General features: G+C 44.9%; 1 protein-coding gene across 3 annotated transcripts in view; it reads left to right on the top strand.

Moving 5' to 3' along the window:
- The window catches only part of LOC130203393 (hyccin 2-like), a 36,107-nt gene extending 18,887 nt beyond the window's left edge, over window positions 1-17,220 (top strand). For 2 of the 3 annotated variants that reach the window (XM_056429524.1, XM_056429533.1), the window contains exons 4-13: window positions 312-413; window positions 1,144-1,323; window positions 3,141-3,221; window positions 4,366-4,481; window positions 6,039-6,134; window positions 6,857-6,973; window positions 9,034-9,121; window positions 9,359-9,515; window positions 12,899-13,680; window positions 13,894-17,220. In XM_056429524.1, the coding sequence (XP_056285499.1) occupies window positions 312-413; window positions 1,144-1,323; window positions 3,141-3,221; window positions 4,366-4,481; window positions 6,039-6,134; window positions 6,857-6,973; window positions 9,034-9,121; window positions 9,359-9,515; window positions 12,899-13,680; window positions 13,894-13,908 (1,734 nt within the window). In that variant the 3' untranslated portion in view covers window positions 13,909-17,220. Of the gene's footprint in view, window positions 1-311; window positions 414-1,143; window positions 1,324-3,140; window positions 3,222-4,365; window positions 4,482-6,038; window positions 6,135-6,856; window positions 6,974-9,033; window positions 9,122-9,358; window positions 9,516-12,898 lie in introns of all 3 variants that reach the window. The other variant, XM_056429542.1, reaches the window with a different exon arrangement.
- The last annotated feature ends 1,921 nt before the right edge of the window (window positions 17,221-19,141 follow it).

Genomic DNA, 19,141 nt, shown 5'->3' with positions numbered 1-19,141 from the left:
ACAGTTGCAACAAAGTGATCAGGGAGATCTAATCAGTCACAGTTTGTACAAGCCCACATGAACCTGAGAGGAAGTCGAGCAACAACATCTGAGTGCATTGGCTATATGTTGTGACGGTTGTAAACTAAATGTCAACATTTGTCTACTGACATCAAAAAGGGTGCATTTTATTTCGATTATAAGAGTGACTATTTCAAGAGATGCAAGGGGAAATGATGCAGAGGTTTGTGTCGGACCACAATTCTAAAGAAATGTCAAACTGAAAAATTGCAATTGCTCAGCAAACCTTTTTTTCCTCTCCTCGCTTCCAGTCCTTACCAGAAACCCGCAGCCCCAGCTACGCCGACAACCTTCATCTCAAGAAGTCCTTAGTGCCAGCTCTCTACAGAGTCATCCAGGACCCCAACAATGAGGTGAGAGCGCACAGAGAGAGTCCCGACTCTGGCTGTGGCTTGTGACTGACACACAACTGTGCCTTCGAGCTACACATGCACATTACAGCACGAGTGCACATGTATGATGGACGGGCTCTTGATACACAGACACGTAGGTTCTCTTTGAAGGACCTAATGACAATTTTTTTTTAAGCAAAGGCCGGAGACGCTCATTGAGATGGGACTTTAATTTCACTCTAATGATACAGTTGGTGCCTACAAGTCCCCCCCCCCCCCACCTTTTCACTCTTCCATGGTCGAACTTGGGTGTCAAGCACCCAGGGATCGGAATTCCATTAGTGTTGTCAATCTGCCTGCATAATCCGTGCGTGTGTGGTTGAAAAGTGTGTGTGATAGAGAGAGAGGTTGCAAAGTGTGCTTGACTGTTGTATCTTTGAGTGTTTTTTGCTGAATACATAAAGCGCCAAGTTTATTAATGAGTTGACGCTGAGTTCCCTCCGTCTATCCGAGCGGATATAGTCAGGATAACAGTCATTCAGGTTTTGAAATAAGAGCTTTGAAGCAAAGACACTGTCTCAATGTGTTTCTGTTCTTCAGAAGAGCGGGCAGGTCATTTTGATGTTGCCTTCACCATAGGCATATGTTCATGTTCATTTGATGTATATTGTATTTCCACTTGGGTCTCAGACCTTTACCTCTTTACATTTACTTGGATGCACTTACTTATACCCCACCCCTCTCCATCCAGCTGCTGGAGCCTGTCTGCCACCAACTGTTTGAGATGTACCGGAGCTCTGAAGACCGCCTGCGCCGCTTCACCCTCCAGTTCCTGCCTGAGCTGGTGTGGGTATATCTGCGCGTCACAGCCAGCCGGGATCGCCAGAGCAACGGGTGCATTGAGGCCCTCCTCCTGGGCATCTATAACCTGGTGGGTGTCTGTCGTGGGGCTTGAGGGGGTTAAAGACAAGACCTTGTATAGCATGTACATTTGAGGCAATACATTTTTACATGGTGGCTTTGAGATACATTTGTGTAAGCCATTTTGTATACCCAATCAAACTATGTACTAAGAGGAATGTAAAAAAACAACTGCAGACAAGGAGCTAATATGCAACAGAACAAATTATCAGTCGAGAATGAGAAAATGAGTATTGTACCCAAACTGCCCTAATCGTCCTTTACATGGATTGTCTGTGCAGATGTGAGTGCGAACATCAACCCGGTTAAGTATCCTTTTGGGAAACATTGAGTGCCTGCAGCTTGAGTGATGTTGCCCTGCATCTGACCCTGACAGAGAATCACACCATTATTATTATGGCGATGGCCAGCAGTGTCTAAATACCTGCAGTTGAACTTTACTCTTCAAACACACCATGCGATAATTGTCTCAACAGGGTGGTGTGGCTGTTGTCACATCACTGTCCGTCAACAAAGACAGACTCAACTCTATCCAGAGGTCATTCCACTCTGATTCATTAAAAGCCTCAGTTTCATACTTTGAGGACAGCCAAATAGTGTACACATTTCCGAAGCGATCAACATGAATGAATAAAGTTAGTTGTGATATTTGTGGAGGAAAGGCTGCGCTTTTCTTTGATACGTATCTGGCTTTTGTTTGTTCATCTGTGACGATGATGAGGTGACTGTCGGCACCGAAACGTTCATATGCAAATGTCTGGTTATGTTTTTAACCAAATCCAGGTAGAACAATGGTGAGGCTGTACATCTGTTGACATGAAAGACGATCTACAGGGAAAGCCCCGGTTAATGGACATACCCAGGATCGATTGCATCACCAAGAAACACCCGTGGGGAAATAGCCTAAGAGCTTGAGATATCAATAGAAAGAGTAACATGTGAGCCAGCACTGCTAAAGGTATAGCCATGCATAATGTATTCCTCTGTCTATACCAATTGGGCAAGCATGCACGTGCACATGCACACGTGCATGCTCATAGACCTCTATCATTGATGACTGAGCTCTGATCAACATCTTTGCTCTCAGCAGTCCCATCAGATATTCAGAGACTGTGAGGCAGTGAAGGGCCGGACGAGGCCTGAACCCATTGTTCGCCCGGGGAGAATGGGAGATTAAAGGATAAAGCCCTTTCGGTACCACATACCAAACACTAGATTATGGATGCTTGGACGGGTGGATGGATACGTGGTGTTTGTTCATCATTACTGCCACACAGGAAATACAATGCTGACCACTTTGATCAGCACATGTGGAAATAGAATTGAATTAAAAGCACATTTATTCATATTTAATGATATTTTATATAGGATATATAATAACATCCATACTTTCCATAGAGCATACAGATGAATGTTATACACTCAAAACAAACTTTGAATATCTCTAAGCCTTATTTAGTTGTAAACCTATAATGCTGGCATGCAGTACAAACCATTCGATAACTCACATCACTTGGATCATTATCGTTTTGACCAAGGTTGTGACTGGTGGAGATAATCAGGTGTTCCTCCTGGAAATGACGTCATATTGGTGTTTGTGTGACATTGGAGTTGAGATGTGTGGGTGGCAGTGATATTTAATCTGTCAGTCAATGGCGTGCACCAGCAGAAAGGACGAACGCCAGCGTGAGGGGCGGGGGGCTGTCGTTCCCCAGGACTTAACTGGGTTAAAGTTATGGAGGTAGAAATCGGACTTTTACTGACTCATTATAAGTGACACTGCGTTTCTGTCTTTTCCCCACTCTCTTTCTCTCTTTGGTTTTGCAGGAGATCGTGGACAAAGATGGCAACAGCAAGCTCCTCTCCTTCACCATCCCCTCTCTGTCCAAACCATCGATATATCACGAGGTAGGGCTCTTTTCTGTACTATCTACCCCTCCTCAGTGTCTTCTTCCTCTTTTCTCTTTCGTTTTATTTTTTTTATTTTTTATGTATAAATGTCTTGAAATGATGTTTTCAAGCCTTTTTCATTCAGTTGTAGTGACTCACTCTGTCGTGAGCTGCTGACCTGACTGCTGAAACAGGGCACAGTATTGACTATAGTGTTGAGCTGCAATTCATGAGGTGTTTAGCAGGACATGCTGGGCTATTTACTGAGAGCAGAAAGAAGCAGTGTGTCTTGTTGGCCAGTTTTCTTTTCCTCCTCCCCAAAGGAACGGAGACATGATCTGTTCCAACACCTAACGCACTATGGAGATGTGACAGAGCAGGCTTGTACTATGTGCAGTATAGTTTCATACAGTTTTACGGACCTTTTGGGGTGCTTGTGTGTTAGTGAGTGTTGATGAGACTACTGCATGGGCTCAGGGGGTTGTGTGTGTTCCGAGGCAGTACGGCTCCACACATCGCAGGGCCTCATCCCCAGGCCGCCAGCATTAGCGCACACACTCTAGTCTCTCTTTGTGAATTCGTCCATCCATCTCTCCTCTGCTCAGAACCGCCCAAGAGACACAGAATATCAATTCAATTCAGGAGTGACTTTTGCTCTGCGCACCGTGAGAATACAGTGGCCATTTGATATTTTTGGCACGCAATACACATACATCCGTCAGTTTCCTCTTTCTATTTTATGACTGAAGAGAAGATTTAATTAGATTTCCCTTATCAACAAAGTTTGCTTGGAACATGTCTGATTGCCCTAAATTAACTCGATGCGGGCTAAAAAGTACTGTGTACTGTGCATACCTGTTGCGTTTTAATCATAATATAACATCACACACAGAAAGACCCAGAAAAGCAGAAGGTTCCAGGTTTTAACATTTTTAAAATCCCAGGAAATTGTTAAATTGTAAATCACTGGGTTGCTGACTAATCTCATCTCATAATCAGTATATGTGTGCCGAAATATAAACGTGGATTTATTTGGTGAAAGGAACTAAGACATTCAGAGCTGCGTGAAGTTATTTTTATAAACTTCTCGTGGCTTGTTTGCAACATCAGCAAGCCACTAAAGTGTTAAATTAACTTTGTTTTCTTTCGTGTGTTTGTGTAGCCTTCTAGCCTGGGGTCCATGGCATTGACGGAGGGGGCCCTCTGTCAACATGACCTGATCAAAGTGGTGTACAGCGGCCTCCACCCACAGAGGGAGACCTTCACAGCTCAGAACAGGTACCACTCTGACTCCACCAGCTGTTCACAGAGAAGCAATAATCTGTGGCGCAGGAACGGCACAAAAGAGAATAAATTGCAGCAGTTTAGAGACGTCGTGCTCAGTCTATCGGAGCGAATGAATTAACGGAAGGTGAAACCTTTTGTTGCTTGTTGGATACAGAGAAATGGCAGCGCTCAAGGCCTTCAGCCTCAGTTAACACAAGTGGCACTTCCAGACTGTCCCCCTTCTCTTACTTACGTTTGTGTTGCTTTCACCTCACATCGCATCCTTTCCTGTTCCTTCCCCATAAAATGAATAAGACCCTTTGAGACGATCAGGGCGTCGCCCTCGACACTCATTCAGCATCCTCTGGCCGGACTCGGCAGGCCCGAAAGCTTTTCTGGCTCCCACATTTGCTCTGCTTCTGTGGATGAATGATAATCTCGGCATGGTAATGAAGCATGCCGAAGCCCTGCCTGAAAACGGTCTGCTGTTTGCAGTGACACATGCGGAGGGACACGCATCGGCAGCTCTGACGCTGCCGATGTCCAGTATAAGAGCAACACGGATAGCTTTGGTCATCCTGCACGTTTGTCCAGAGCCGTGTGGCGCTTGGCCATGATGAACATCGAGCATCATAAATGAAGTGAATGGATTTCCGCAGTGCCGAGCCTCACAGGTTATTTGGAAACCCATTTCTGGGCCTGAGCTACTGTAGTGTTTATGAGAAGAAGCTCCCGAGAGGTGCCGGCTCACTCCGACTGGTGATGTATAACCAGGACATTTACATCCCAGGGCGCACAGTCAATGATGGCCCTTACACTCGAGGTCCCTGCTGGTTATCCACTATCAACACAGACGCAGACTAAAACGCACATGCACCAGATAGGAATGCACAATACTAATATCTGTACCCATCTGAAAATTAATAATTTATAGTAGATAGTTTCATCTCACTACAACCATTTATCTTTTCACCCTAGGCACCAGTGTTGTCTCCAGTATGATACCATACACACATCTCTAAACAATGCACTGCTCTAAACTATCATGTGTCTGTCAAAAGAGATTATCACTTCAACTCAAATGTAATATTTTATTTACCCTAACCCAATCACATATATATAGAAATGACCTATTCTGTGTTTAAAAAGGGAACACTTATAATTAACAGTTGAATCATATCTATAAATCGCAATATGTCACATAATTTGGATCAATTCCAGTACCAATCCCTTCCTTATCGTCAAATATTGCAGCAATCAACTATAAATCACTTACCCTGCATATGTCCAGACTCTACACCACTGACATGGTTGTGTGTGTGTGTGTGTTGGGGTGATGTGAGTTTAGTGGGATGTGTGCATCTACATTCAGTACAGTAGTTCACAATGAACTAAGCTGCTGAGGCATTTGCTGAACAGACTATTTTACAGTTCATAGTGAAATTGTTGGATGGAATGGGGTTTAGCTGAAGTTTGACATAATATTGGTGCTTTCTCTCTTAAATTGGTTAGTTTGACCCGTGTAGGAGTCTATTACTGTGCTTGATTCATACCTTTTTCTGTCTGTAGGTTTGAGGTGCTGTGCTTCCTCATGCTCTGCTACAACTCTGCGGTGGTGTACATGCCCCTATCTTCCTATCAGTCTGTCTGCAGAATGAGCTCACGGTGAGGAACAGGCATATGAAAACCATGTGCCCTTTAAAAAAAAAAATCTCACTTTTATCACCAACAGTTTTGTCCTTTCTGTACCTAATTAGTGGCCACGTCTACTCTTCCTCCATTATTTGCTCTACTGAACCAAGCGTTAAGTCACCTCCCCTACCCCGTAGCCCTACACTGACCTCGATACAGACTGTCCTGGTTGCAGGGCGATTTGATAAATATGATTTCATTAGGGCTCAGTTGAAAGGCCAGATGAAAGCATCACTGCCGGATACGTGTCTGAGTCTGTGCGACTGGGAAACACTGAGCTGCCCGGGGGTTAAGAGAAAGGATCAATGTGGAATTCACAATATGAGGCCCTGCAGCGGAGCCGCCGCCCGGTGATTGTTCCACTGCAGACTGTTCAGGATATAGAGACTTCCCTACTGAGCAGTCAGACATTGCTTGAAGCGAGCTCAGCCTCTAGACAGATGGTAAACGGTGAAGCTCTCAGAGCACGACGCACAACGCTCAGTTTTTGAGTTGCGCCTCAATGTGTTGACCCCAAACACCCCGTCTTCTAACCTTGCTTGACCTCTACAAGTGTAAATATTGCTGCCCTTGCTCACTGTTTGATGCATTTGCTCTTTTTGTAGTTTTTCTTTCCTCATCAAGGCTCATCTGATACTCTCTTTGCTGTATGAGTTCACTCACTTTACGTGACTGTGTGCGTGTTCCCTTTTCAGGCTGTGTGTATGTGGCTTCCCCCGACAGCAGCAGAAGCTTTGGAGGGCACCGTGCAACCGCGTGCTGCTGGACCCCGAGTTCATGGTGCAGATGCTGACCGCCATTTATCACGCCATGTATGTATTTGTAAAGCTGCAATTCCTGATAGTTGCGTCCAACTTGTTCACAAACATTTGCTCATACGCATCCAGCACTTATGGAGCAAAATTATCATTTATTTGGAGTTGTGTTGAAGGCCACCTGATGGATAAACATTTGAAATATATAATGTTATAGCAGCGGTGACATTGAAAGAACAAAACAGTAAATTGCAGCCAGACAGCTTGACAATGAGCTGTAAGATGCTATAAATCTCTGTTTAGCCGAACTGCAGATTCAAGTCATAATTCTCTGCAGGTGCAGACGACGCCTTTCATATTGTAAAAAAAAAATTCCATTGTGATTTGATGCATTTTTATTTAACATATCAATTATAGCTGCCGTAAGTGCCTTTCGTCCATGTTTTACACATCTCCACTCTTCATTGGAAGATCATTGAATAGCACATGATTAGGAGGAAGATAATCATGTGTGTACTGCTTATCCTCACAGATACCGTCATGTACATCTCGTTGTAGTCTTAGTTGACTAAGACTAGTCAATTAGTCTTTTTTAAAAGGTTTTTTCAAGCTGACTGACTTATTTCCAAGAAACTTATAAGCACATCTCTGGTTTAACAAAACATTTAAAGTAGTGCTATTGTTAAACACAGTAACTCAGTTTGACAGATATGTTGATTAAAATCGACAAATCAATTTGTCGACTATGGTTTTTTTAGTCGTGGACAACCCTAGTGAGTTCCTTTTTGAGCTACATAAAATAATGTTTCTGATTTTAGGTGTTGTGCCTCTGTGGGACATCACTAGTGAGCAAGTCTCTATTCTAGTTTGCTGCCGTCTGCAGAATATCTCCGAACACCATATGCTCGCACTCCAAGGACAGACGCTCCCTACTGTACAGACTGATTACATCAGCAGTGCATTGTGTTTCAGCCACTATGAGGACAGTCCTTGCAAAGCTGATTACGGCTCATCGATGATAGCGCGTCCTTGTAGATGGATCCCCTGATATGATCGTGACTGGAATCACCACGGTTGAGGATGTTGGAGCAAGGAGAGGGCCGGGGAGAATGAGCATGCATTCCGCCTCGCTGGCCCCGTGACGGTTCAGAGCAGCAACCTGGAGATTGGAGCAGTCGGTGCAGCTGGAAAAAAAACAACAGACTTTGTGCAAAAATAATAGCCTTTTTAGCCAGCCTGAGCTCTCACATACACCCTTAGCTGGAGCAGGCGCACATGAAGCCAGAGAAACACACGTGCAGAGGGACCTTGGTGCTTGACATGGATACAAAGAAATTTAGGTTATTATGTCTGCTACTGTGCAGTAATACCACGTGGAGAGAGAGAGAGGAGAAAGACGCGCATGGATATTAGAATAAACGGACACGGCAACTTTTATTGTGATCATCAGGTTTAAAATGTATTCCGGACCGATTTACCAGCCTTCACATCATCAGAGAGTCTGTTTTTACCTGCCCATTCATTCCATCCTTTTCATCTCGAGTCTAAAGGGAAACTCGTGCATGTGTCCGGATCAAAGATACTTCAGCCGTGCGGGTCTTTTTGAAATAATATCTTTTAATTTGTATTGTCTTTATTTCTGGCAGCTGTTCCTTTAATCACGCTTGATTGACTACGAGGTTGTGACACTCATCTATAGCAGAGTGCCAGTGGATGAACACAAAGATTGGCCTCTCCATGCCCTTCCAATCATCCTTTATTCACACTATTTGCACATCTTTTGAATTAGTATTTATTTGCACAAATTAGCAGTTGAAACAATAATTTGTGTGCTTGATTTTTAGTGATTTTCACAGAATTCCCAAGGAATTAATGTGGTCCCTGTAAAAATCTTTCTTGTAAAACCCTTTAGGTTTAGCTCCGGTTAAACGGACGCAGACGCACTTCTCCTTTCCTCCCTCCCTGAAGCTGCAGACACTACATAGCTAATAATAATTCACAGGGATGTGACTCAGACATCACGGCATTTTGTCAGACACTCGTGTTGACTGAAAGAAGCTCACCACATGACGTTGTTAAACGTAGCTGTGCATGCGTTTGTGTTGTGTGATGTGCAGATACAATGGAGAGTGGGCGATGGGGCGGGAAGCTTTGGAGGACATTCTGTACCGAGCCCAGCTGGAGCTTTACTCCCAGCCTCTCTTGGTAAGAACCACAGCGCCATCACATCGTCTTCCACTGTTTCACGAGCTCGACTCAAATCCCAAACAATGTCGTAAAACAATGCTTCTGCCATGTTTCACACGAATCGGCACAGGCTCTCTGCAATCCTTAAAATCAGTGATGACGGCTGTATCCGGGTCCCAATCAGACTTCAAGTGTTGTGAAGCAACCCTGCTTTGATCGTGTGATTGCTTATCGATCTGCACGTGTCGCCTCCAGCTGGCGAATGCCATGAAGAACTCTCTGCCAGCCAGCGCTCCCGATGAGCCGCGTGGGCGCAAAGTGCTCCAAGTGGAGGTGACCCCCACCAGCAGCCGCATCTCTATCTCAGCCATCACGACTGCTTCCATACGACGCCACCGCTGGAAGAGAGACGGTAAGACTGCAGCAGAAACGGGAAGACCCGTCATCGTGAGCCGGGCCTCAGTGCAGGAGGGATCACCGTGAATGTGACGACGGCACAGTAGATCTCTCAATAACCTTGGATGTTGTGTGCAAGAAAAAGCACCAGTATTACGTCTTGGTTTAAGTTGTAAACTTACAAACTTTTTTCCCGATCAGTGAACTGCCACAAGAGGGAACTATTTGATATCTGCCGTTTGTCCATAGCCGTGAGAAGGAACCCTGCTTCTGTGTAAACCAGTCCCACCAGTAGCATCGTCCCAGTGGCGTTTCGTGTCAGTTATTGTATGTGTTTGTCGTCCTGTAGACTCCGTGTTTTAGTGCTTGTCCCACTCACTGCTCCTGATTGCTCTTTATCTGCCTTTTCTCAAGTGTGTGCTGATCTTTGTATCGCCACTAAACTTCCAGGCTTGTCGTTTATACCCACGACCAAATGGTGCCTGTAGATCCGACTGACTCCGTCTCACCCAGTGGACGAGCGATGAAATAGAGCAGTTAATTTAAACTATATCATTGTGTTCTAAAAGTGAATTTACAAACGGCTGTTAGGCCTGCTGTGCCGTGATGAGGCCCAAATGGGTTGAGGCTTGCTGCCACTAAAGAAACCCGTTTCCCCATCTGTGTTGTTGACTCCCAGATTGTTTTGACGACTCAACCGCAGCAGAGTTGAGCCTCATCGTCAATCCTCCTAGCCTCGCTCAGCACCGCCACCACCGCCCTCCTCCCTCCTCCCTGGGACCCCAAAGCCAAAGAGGAGAGAGAAGGGCGGCCTCGCAGCCACCACAGCAGCAGCGTCATTCCCCCCATCACATTTGAGGGTAGGGGACAGGGGCGGACACTCAGAGCAGAGAGGGTCTCGGGAGGAGGTGCCCCTTCGATCTGTATCCTCCCCACCAGCCCTCTCCTCCTCCTCAACGTTACCTATGCCGTTCCTTCTTTGGCTGCCTCTTCACTTCCCCATAGTGTCCTAACTCATCCAGGCTATAAGTCAGGCAACCACTCTCATACTTTAGACCACGACTATTTTTCGTCTCAACAAATGAAGAGTCGCCTATTCTGGGTTTGAAGGTGGCCATTTTGCATGGGCCTGTCATGTCATACATCCTCTTTCCTCATCATGCTGCCCTTGTCACTCACTGAGCATGTTCAGTGCCCAGCCTGCAGCTTGACCTTTTACTCCAGGCTTTCTCAACTCTCCATGTCTGATAATTGGTTTTATAAATTAATTTTCTCTATAAATGACATCCGTTTTACAGGTCTGTTGTACTTCTCGCGGTGTTTGACAGCGCCACACGTTTTGGCTCACTGAGGCCATCTGCTGCCGCCATGCTGGAGGAAGAGGGCCGTCCGTTTTGCGTTTCAGTCCGCCGGCTTTATTGTCTGCACACTTTCTGTTCCGCCACGTTTCTTCTCCTCCGCGCAGTGAGTGGGAACATGCCTCTCATCACGCATGTGCACGCTTAAGAAAATGCTTCGAAAAACGTCACGTAACATACGGGAAGCCTGGAACACGGACGTATCGTAGGACTGGACATTGTCACGGTTTACAAATACAATACTTTGAACTAGAAGGCATCCGAGTGCCGGGGCCCGTCACGGGGCCCAGTCAGTCTGGCTTAGTGTGTCCTTATCCATGCGTGGTTGCTCCATGTTTCTACATATCTTTAAATCATTGACATGACTGAAGAGCAGCTCATTTCCTGGCTTCACGGTCAGCGTCTCTCTGAGGGTCATGAGTCATCATGAAGGTCTGAACGGCTGGTGAACTCATCTTTAAGTTGTTTCCTTACGTAGAAAGAGGCTTCCCAAGAGATAACTGATTCTTGTAAAGATGATCGATCTTTCAATGTCTGAACAACCACTGGACATTCTGCTGTTGAAAAGTGAACTCTCACTATTGGTGTGTTTAAGGATGTATGGATCTCTTAATTTAGTTAATTTGGCTGCCAAACATGTTTTAAATGACAGAACAGCGCATCACGTTGATCATGTCGCCACGGTAATAAAGGCTTTTTAACTTAAGGACGTGAACACAGCAGGTTATGAGTTTTGGACATACTGCTTCGTTATGTGTCTCAAGCACATGTCGAGCTCTGCTGACTGATTATAAATGAATTCATGGATTAGCCATGAATAGAAACCAAGAGCAAGCATATCCAGTAAATGAGTTGAACAGGCTAAAACATCCAAAACACAACTGTTTAATTGCAAACAGAAAATTGGAGCTCTTCGTCTGGGCTTGGCTTGTGACGGCTTGCAGACCGGCCCGTTGAGTCTTGTGGGCGGTCGGCGCTGACAGGAGCGCCATTGATCCGATGAGGTGTACGGACTCTCCGCAAATTGGCAGGCTGGACTCCGCCTGGCAGCCCTCTGACCGCCGGGCCGGCGCTGCAGGAGGAACGAGGGATGGTGCGGGAGAGCATGTGTCTCCTCCTCCTGTCATGTGCATGTCAGACCAGACCTTCTTTTCTTCTCGGTTTCTCCATTCCTTCTCCGGTGCTGCCTGCGGTTCCCTGCTGTCCATTCTTGCTTGTCCCGACGGTGCATGGCGGAGACAGACGGCTGATCCTCTGTCTCCTCGGATTAACAGGCTTCAGCCTGCACTGTATGGCAATAACATGATTTTTTTTCTAACTCAATTCATCATCTTTTTTTCCCTTTCAGCCTTCCAACAATGATGTCATAGATGGATTGTTCAATGTTGAATTGCTTGGATGTCAATGTTGTGCTTGTTCTGTCAATTAATCAGGAAATATTTGAATCCAATATATTTTGAATGCGACACCTTTTGCTTGACACGCTCTGCTCTCTCATCCGGCAGGTTATTGAACGCTCACTTCTCCTAGTCCGATTTTAGTCTGTCTGAGTCACATTGGATGATCAAAGCTCAAGGTCATCGTCTCCCGTACTGACTTGTACTTCTGTTTGGTGCCTGATGTTTGAGCTCATGAAGTAGCCGGGTCTGTTCATTAGTGTGTGTTCGTGGTGGCTTGCTAGAAGGCTATTCATCCAGACTGCTGATGTATAATGCATTATGTATAAACCCTGAACATTTTAGTCGTATTGCCCAAATAATCCGAGTATGTTGCAGGCCTGTTTACATCATAATGAACAAGAAGCAGTTCTCTGGAGGAAGATAAAATTGTCTAGATTCTGAATTTGGGCTCTTCACTATTAGTCATTTTGGAAATTGTTTACAGATGCTGTGTCAAGATTTTCTTTAAAAAAGAAAAAAACTGAAATATTGAGATGTAGTTTATGGTCAGATTTAAATATGTGTCAACATAACCTCAGACGTCTGCCTTGCTCATCTTTCTTTTTGTCTATCATGCTTTCTGTCTGTTTGTGTATGTTCAGATGCTGACGGGATGAGCGGGGAAGATTCTTTCAACATCAACGACCCGGACGAGGGTTTCTCCTCCGGGGCGTCCAACAGCAGCCAGCCCTGCGCCACCAAGGCGGGGGGCAGCGTGGGGCCGAGGGGCGGCAGCCTGAACAGCAGCAGCAGCATCAAGAAAGCCATCACGGCCCGGCTGTCTCGGGAGAAGGACCGGGAGAAGGACCGGGAGAAGGACCGGGAGAGGGAACGAGAGAAGGACCGGGAACGGGAGAGGGAACGGGAGAGGGAACGAGAGAGGGAACGAGAGAGGGAACGAGAGATTGAACAGGAGAGGGAACGAGAGATTGAACAGGAGAGGGAACAGGAGAGGGAACGAGAGAAGGAACAGGAGAGGGAGGCAGATTTGGCAGCGGATCACCAGGCTGCTGTGAGGAGGCACCAGAAGCTGCAGTCGCCTCCAGCCAGCATCAATCTGGATGACATCCACCTGAGCCCCATAAAGAAGCGCCTGAGCTTCCCCGTGGGGCCCTCGTTGGTGCGGACTGGCAGCACCTTCTCCAGCAAGTCCTTTGACTGCATGAATTTCAACCTGACGGGAGGTCATGATGAGCGAGAGTCGGCGGGGGGCTCTGAGAAAGAAGGGAGGCGTCCAGCAGGCAGCTCCCACCGCCACTCCAGCATTAGCCTGCAGGAGGAGCCCCTCATCAGGCCAGAGGACCCCCAGGACCGCCTGTCTCCAGGAGCTCCTCTCACCAAGCAGTCCCGCTCCCCCAGTTTCAACATGCAGATCATATCACAGGTCTAACACAATGCAGACACACTCACACACACACACACACGTACAGGAAAATACCGGTTCATAACACTCACACTGCAACTTTTAACAATCCTACTATGACAACTTCTGTCTACCTATCTGTATTGGTGTGTGTGTGTGCGTGCATGTGTGTTTGTTTGTGCTCAGGCGTTGTGTCTCCACTCTTTTAACGTCTATTGCAATCTTGACCGGCAGTGGTTGCTGGTGTAGTAACTGACGACTGCCCGCTGCTGTAACTCCAGTCCAGCGTGTCACTGCATCCTCCCTTCTGACCGAGCGGAGCATTCCACGTAGACACTTGCCTCAGGAGGACACGTTGAGAGAAGACTCGTAAGGAGGCCACGCGAGCTGCAGATCTATATATGACATTTCAGAATTGATAGTTCCTGAAATGAATCGGCAATAAAAACTTACTGTCGCTCATGTTTGAGAAGAGTGAGGATTATTGCTCTTTCTCTTCATTCCTCCCCCGTTCATTCCCGGGCTCACGTGCAATCAATCTAGCGGATTATCTTCCTTGTTAATTGTTGTTTTTAATGAGGCATAAATGGTTTTAATGAATAAAAATCCATTTAAATGTTTTAAAATCACAATCCAAAGAAAGTAACATTTGTTTTTCTTCTCTTGTCTGAGGGATGAGTCGCACCACCAAAGTGATTCTCTAGTTCTCAGCCCATGACCTTTTTTTATTGAATCTGTAATGATCATATACTCATTTGATCTGTAAATTCCAACTTTTAAAATTGTTGTAAACTGAAAAACCTGAGCTTTTAGCTGGACAAATCTGAAGGAAATCACGACTGTGCAGCTACAAGAGGGATGAGTTCATCTTGTGATGTCATACCCGATGGTGAATCTTTGGGGAGAACTGGATTAAAACAGTTTAGCAGATTTGGGTCTGAAGCTAAAAGGCAGTGACTATTTTATATTGCATTGTTATGATGGTTTAAACCATTTCATGGGCCCTTCCATCTGAAAGCACTTGTAGGTGTGTGTTCCAGGCATTAGCTTGTGTGTGGGGTCAACACTGAGCCTGGGACGGCCTGCCTTTCGCAGGCGAGTACAGTCGATGCTCATCAGCAGTCGCCGTGGCGATCGTCTCACGTGTTGTGCTCTGATTGGCCGCTCATGAAACATTTTGTTCGACCTCATTGTGTGTTCACCCTGCCACTCAGACGCAGGATTTAAAGACCCCGTTAGCTTTGAAACTGGAGCACTCCAACAGTTTGGGGGATTAAACCATGGGGACCAAACTGGTTTCACACTAGGTGTGTATGTGTGTGTGTGTGTGTGTGTGTGTGTGTGTGTGTGTGTGTGTGTGTGTGTGTGTGTCGCATTTCAGTTCAATCGCACCACTTCACTACAAATAGCTGCAAAACAAGAACAGGACTGTCTCCACACTGACACCCACATCGGAATAACCCTGATTATTTGAATTCCCTAGTACAGGCCGGCTCATAATGTCATTTTTGAAGTGCAATTGTAATTTCTTTTTGTTTGCTCCTGTGCATGGGAGTTTGAATCTCTGCTGTTAAATGCCTGCATCTGCACAGTGCTAGCCGGCCTTCTGTGGCCCCCTGCCCCGTCCGGGGGACCCGGACACGGCGCCGTCTGCATGTTTCGTGCCCGCGCGCGTGAAGCGGCCAGCGAGCCGAACCCGAGTCTCGTCCTCGTCTTTGCCAGATGTGCCAATACACATCCTGTCCTTACGGACATCTTGTTTTGCTTGTGTGTCTTAAGCTTAAAAATGCCTTTTTCTTTCTGTTCACTGGTCTTATTTTAAAGTTACAGGACACAAAAAGGGATGTTTGGACGTATGGCTCAACGTGCCGTTCGATGCAGCTTCAACTTTTTTTTTTTGCCATGAATTTGCTCGTCACAGGCGTGTGTGTGTGTGTGTGTGACACACTCACTGTTTGCTGTTCACATGTAGAAGCGGTATATTATGCGTCCGTGTTCTGTAATGTCCGCTGTTGTGCTCACATGCTGGTGTGAAAAGGAGAGCGAGTGAACTCTGTATATACAAGTGAGTTCAGTCTGCAGTGAACGTCTCACTGTCGAGCTGCTCCTGGGCCCAAGGGAGTCCTGTTTGCGCTTTAGCCTTAAACATTTCAGGCCCAAAAGCCTCTTTGGACTCGCCTCCTCCTCTTCCTCCCTCTGGACTGTGGAGGAAGAAGAGAGGAGTGCAGCTCCAGTTCCCCCTCTCCCGGCCCTGTGCTGTGTGGCTCACGACGAGCCGAGGTCCCAGTTGCTGTATTTTTGCCCGTGAGTTGAGTGGCACCTTATTTTTGTTGTTGTTGTTGCTGTTTTTAAAACGGGTGACGTGTTTGTGTCATTAATGAGTGCCCCGGGCCAAGGTGACCAGCAGCCATGTTGGTACTGTATGTGGACTTGGAGTACCGGATAGACCATTATTCCTCAGTGTCTCGTGTTATCTGCATGTGATCAGGGCGGGAAATGAACAGCAGCCTGTGAATGTTGATACAAGTTGACTGGCTATAAACATGATCTGCTATTCATTTAGTAGACTAATAAACTAAAGACAACTTCTCATCAGGTCCACTTGCATTTCAAAAAACATCCCAATGTGAAAGTGAAAGGTTGCTGTTGGTCAGCCAGTCGCTGGCGGATGAAGTTCATTTCTTGTCCTGCATGTGATAACTGTGGGCTTTGTTTTATGCACTTTAATCCATCTCTCCTCAAGATATTGAAATAATATATATACGTATATATGTATATCTATTATATATGTGCAAACGTGTATACACTCAATCCAGGGTTTCAGTCTCTTTAAAGTAGTAATTATATGTGATGTCACATCCAACACAACGCTATTTTTGTTAGTCTCAAAGGGTACAGCTATATATTTTTTCTTTTCAAAACCAAAAAAAAAAATGTTACGGGGGTCTGGAAGGTCTCAGGAGTTTATCAAAAGGCCACATTTAAATAAAATGGCAGCACCAACATTTCTGTTAGTCAGAATTGATTCTATGCAACATGTTTTCCCCTCTTTTTTTCATTTTTGGTGTTACCAGCTGTTATTGATCCGTGGGCACATGCATTGAAGCTGATTTTGAAGGTGCACGTGCTCAGCCGCGCCCCAGTCAGCGGTTCTGTTTCTGCACCCTGTGGAAGGAGCGCTCATGTGGGTGGAATCAAAGGACCATCCATTTGTCATCCAGTGACTGCCCTCCAGAGAGAGGGCCACACCGGGGCCTCTGGTGCATGTCGGGCCCTTCTGTCCGTTTGCTGCTCCGTGGCTCTAAGACGTTAGTTGGTGTAGGAAACATAAACCGATGATCTACCCCTGATGAAGCTATTCCGGTTCTTCGAGGGAAGCTGCTGGGCCATGTGATAACACTGTACTATTGATGTTGTATAAATGGAGAGACTTATTTTAAATCTTGTATATATAAAATGTACAAAGGTCAAAGCAAGATGAATATAAAAACTGCAGATCAGTCTGAGATGTAGAGAGAAATTAATCTGTATATTGTTGAATAAATATTGTGCCGTAAGGGATGTAAGAGTGTCTCCTTGTGTAGAAGTGGTTTGAAATGGGACAGTTTTACAATTTACATTTGAAATAAGTCGCTTAGAAAAAAAGTAGTTTTACAAGATGACTTATCCAGAATACAAAAGGGTTGAGACTGATCACAAACAGAAGCTCTCATTTGTTTCTAACTTGTGCATTTTAGTGTACAATTTGAGATATATATATATTTGTAATAATTCCTAGCATCTGAGCATGCAATACATGGTGAAATACAATGTTTAAAAAAAAATCTATTATTTTATAGACAATTAACACAAATACAAATTTAAACAAAACTTCAACACATCTTGTTCCAGCTTCTCAAATATGATGTATATGATTATCTTCATTGTCTACTGGAATAATAAACTGACATTTCATAGACCAAACAATAAGGAAAATAACCCACATATTAATAAAAATAATCATTCATTACAACAGTTATCAGAATAATGGTATATTTTATAATGGTGAGAACAAGAAGCATGGAAGTTCTACTTGACCAATTCAATGGGTTTTTTGGTAAGCCTGTAAAGTTTATATTTTGGTCAAATATTTATTTATGATTTATTAATTTTGCCTCAGATAGGTATTATTCAATGTTAAGGCGGTGGTGTGCAACGCCAAGTAAAATGTATTGTAAGATATTAAATCTGATCAAAGTAGACTAATCATAATAATACTTCAATGAAGAGCACAGCTGGCTCGCAGCTTGTGCTTCGTGGAGCTCTGCTGCCATCTAGCGGCGGTCTTCAGAACAACAGTCGATGTGCACGTTAATTGAACCTGACAATGACATAACACTCAATTACAAAAATAATTCAGGGATTGATCCCGTTCTCCAAAATATACTTTTGTTTTATATTTTTAAATGTCACATTTAAATAATTCCCATGATTACAGAGACTGCGATGTTAATTGTTGTGTTCTGCCACATTGATTTAAGCTCAAACACCTGGAAGCTGCACTTGTCCTATAACTATATTGCATAAACAACCAGCTGCTCACTTCCTGTGGTGCACCTCGGACCCCCACCGGCCCATGACCCCTTTTACTGGTGGTTAATAGAGTCAAACATTAAAATGAAGACCTACATAATTGCTTTGCTCTCAAGAAATAATTTCATCTAGAACCATTAGATGTTCATTTACTGTAGAACATTTATATTGAAGAGGAGTCAGAGGACATTAGCTAATTAGCACTAAACAAAGTGTACCCATGACAACCTGCTGTTTCCAAAAGGATGAATAAACTTTCAATATCATCTTCACAATATGTTCTTAAATATTCTAACAAAACACTTATTATTGCTGATTAGCTTCTAAAATCAGGTAGTTGTCATGACAACAAAGCAGATGGACACTCAGCACTCCTACGGAATGAACTGTTGACCAGCGGTCTGTAAATGGCTAAACTGTCGAGCACAGTTGCTATTAAACTCACAAACGGTGATAGTTTTAATGAATGACAACCACAAACACAAGCGTATACATTATAGCTACCAAGAGCCAATCAGAACGCCGCTGAGTAACAAGATCCCCAGTTGAATGCTCTGGAGAAGTCACCTGGCAACAAGGGCACGAAAGATCTCGTGTTATGTCAAATTATACACCGGAGCCGACTTCATGCTGCGTCCATCCAAGGGAAAAGAGGATCTGTTGGCAATAAAAAGGGTAACGTGAACTTTGATACATGTTGGTGCTGTTTAGTTGTGATGTTTGAGGATGAGTGTGCTTTGTTTCCTTCCTCCTGCGGTCCGAAAACAGACTCAGCATTGTGACTCCAACCGTGTTAAGCTCCCATTTATTAAAACAGATATTACAATCTGTTGGTGGTGATGTGAGGCCTGAGTCGTCGGCTTATCTTTATGGGAGGAGGTTCATGTTGTTTTGAGAGGGTGGAGCCAAT

The sequence above is a fragment of the Pseudoliparis swirei genome, chromosome 2 (assembly GCF_029220125.1).
Source record: "Pseudoliparis swirei isolate HS2019 ecotype Mariana Trench chromosome 2, NWPU_hadal_v1, whole genome shotgun sequence".
NCBI classification, from domain to species: Eukaryota; Metazoa; Chordata; class Actinopteri; order Perciformes; family Liparidae; genus Pseudoliparis; species Pseudoliparis swirei.
Note: the sequence above shows the minus strand (reverse complement) of the source record. Positions and strands in the feature narration are given on the sequence as shown.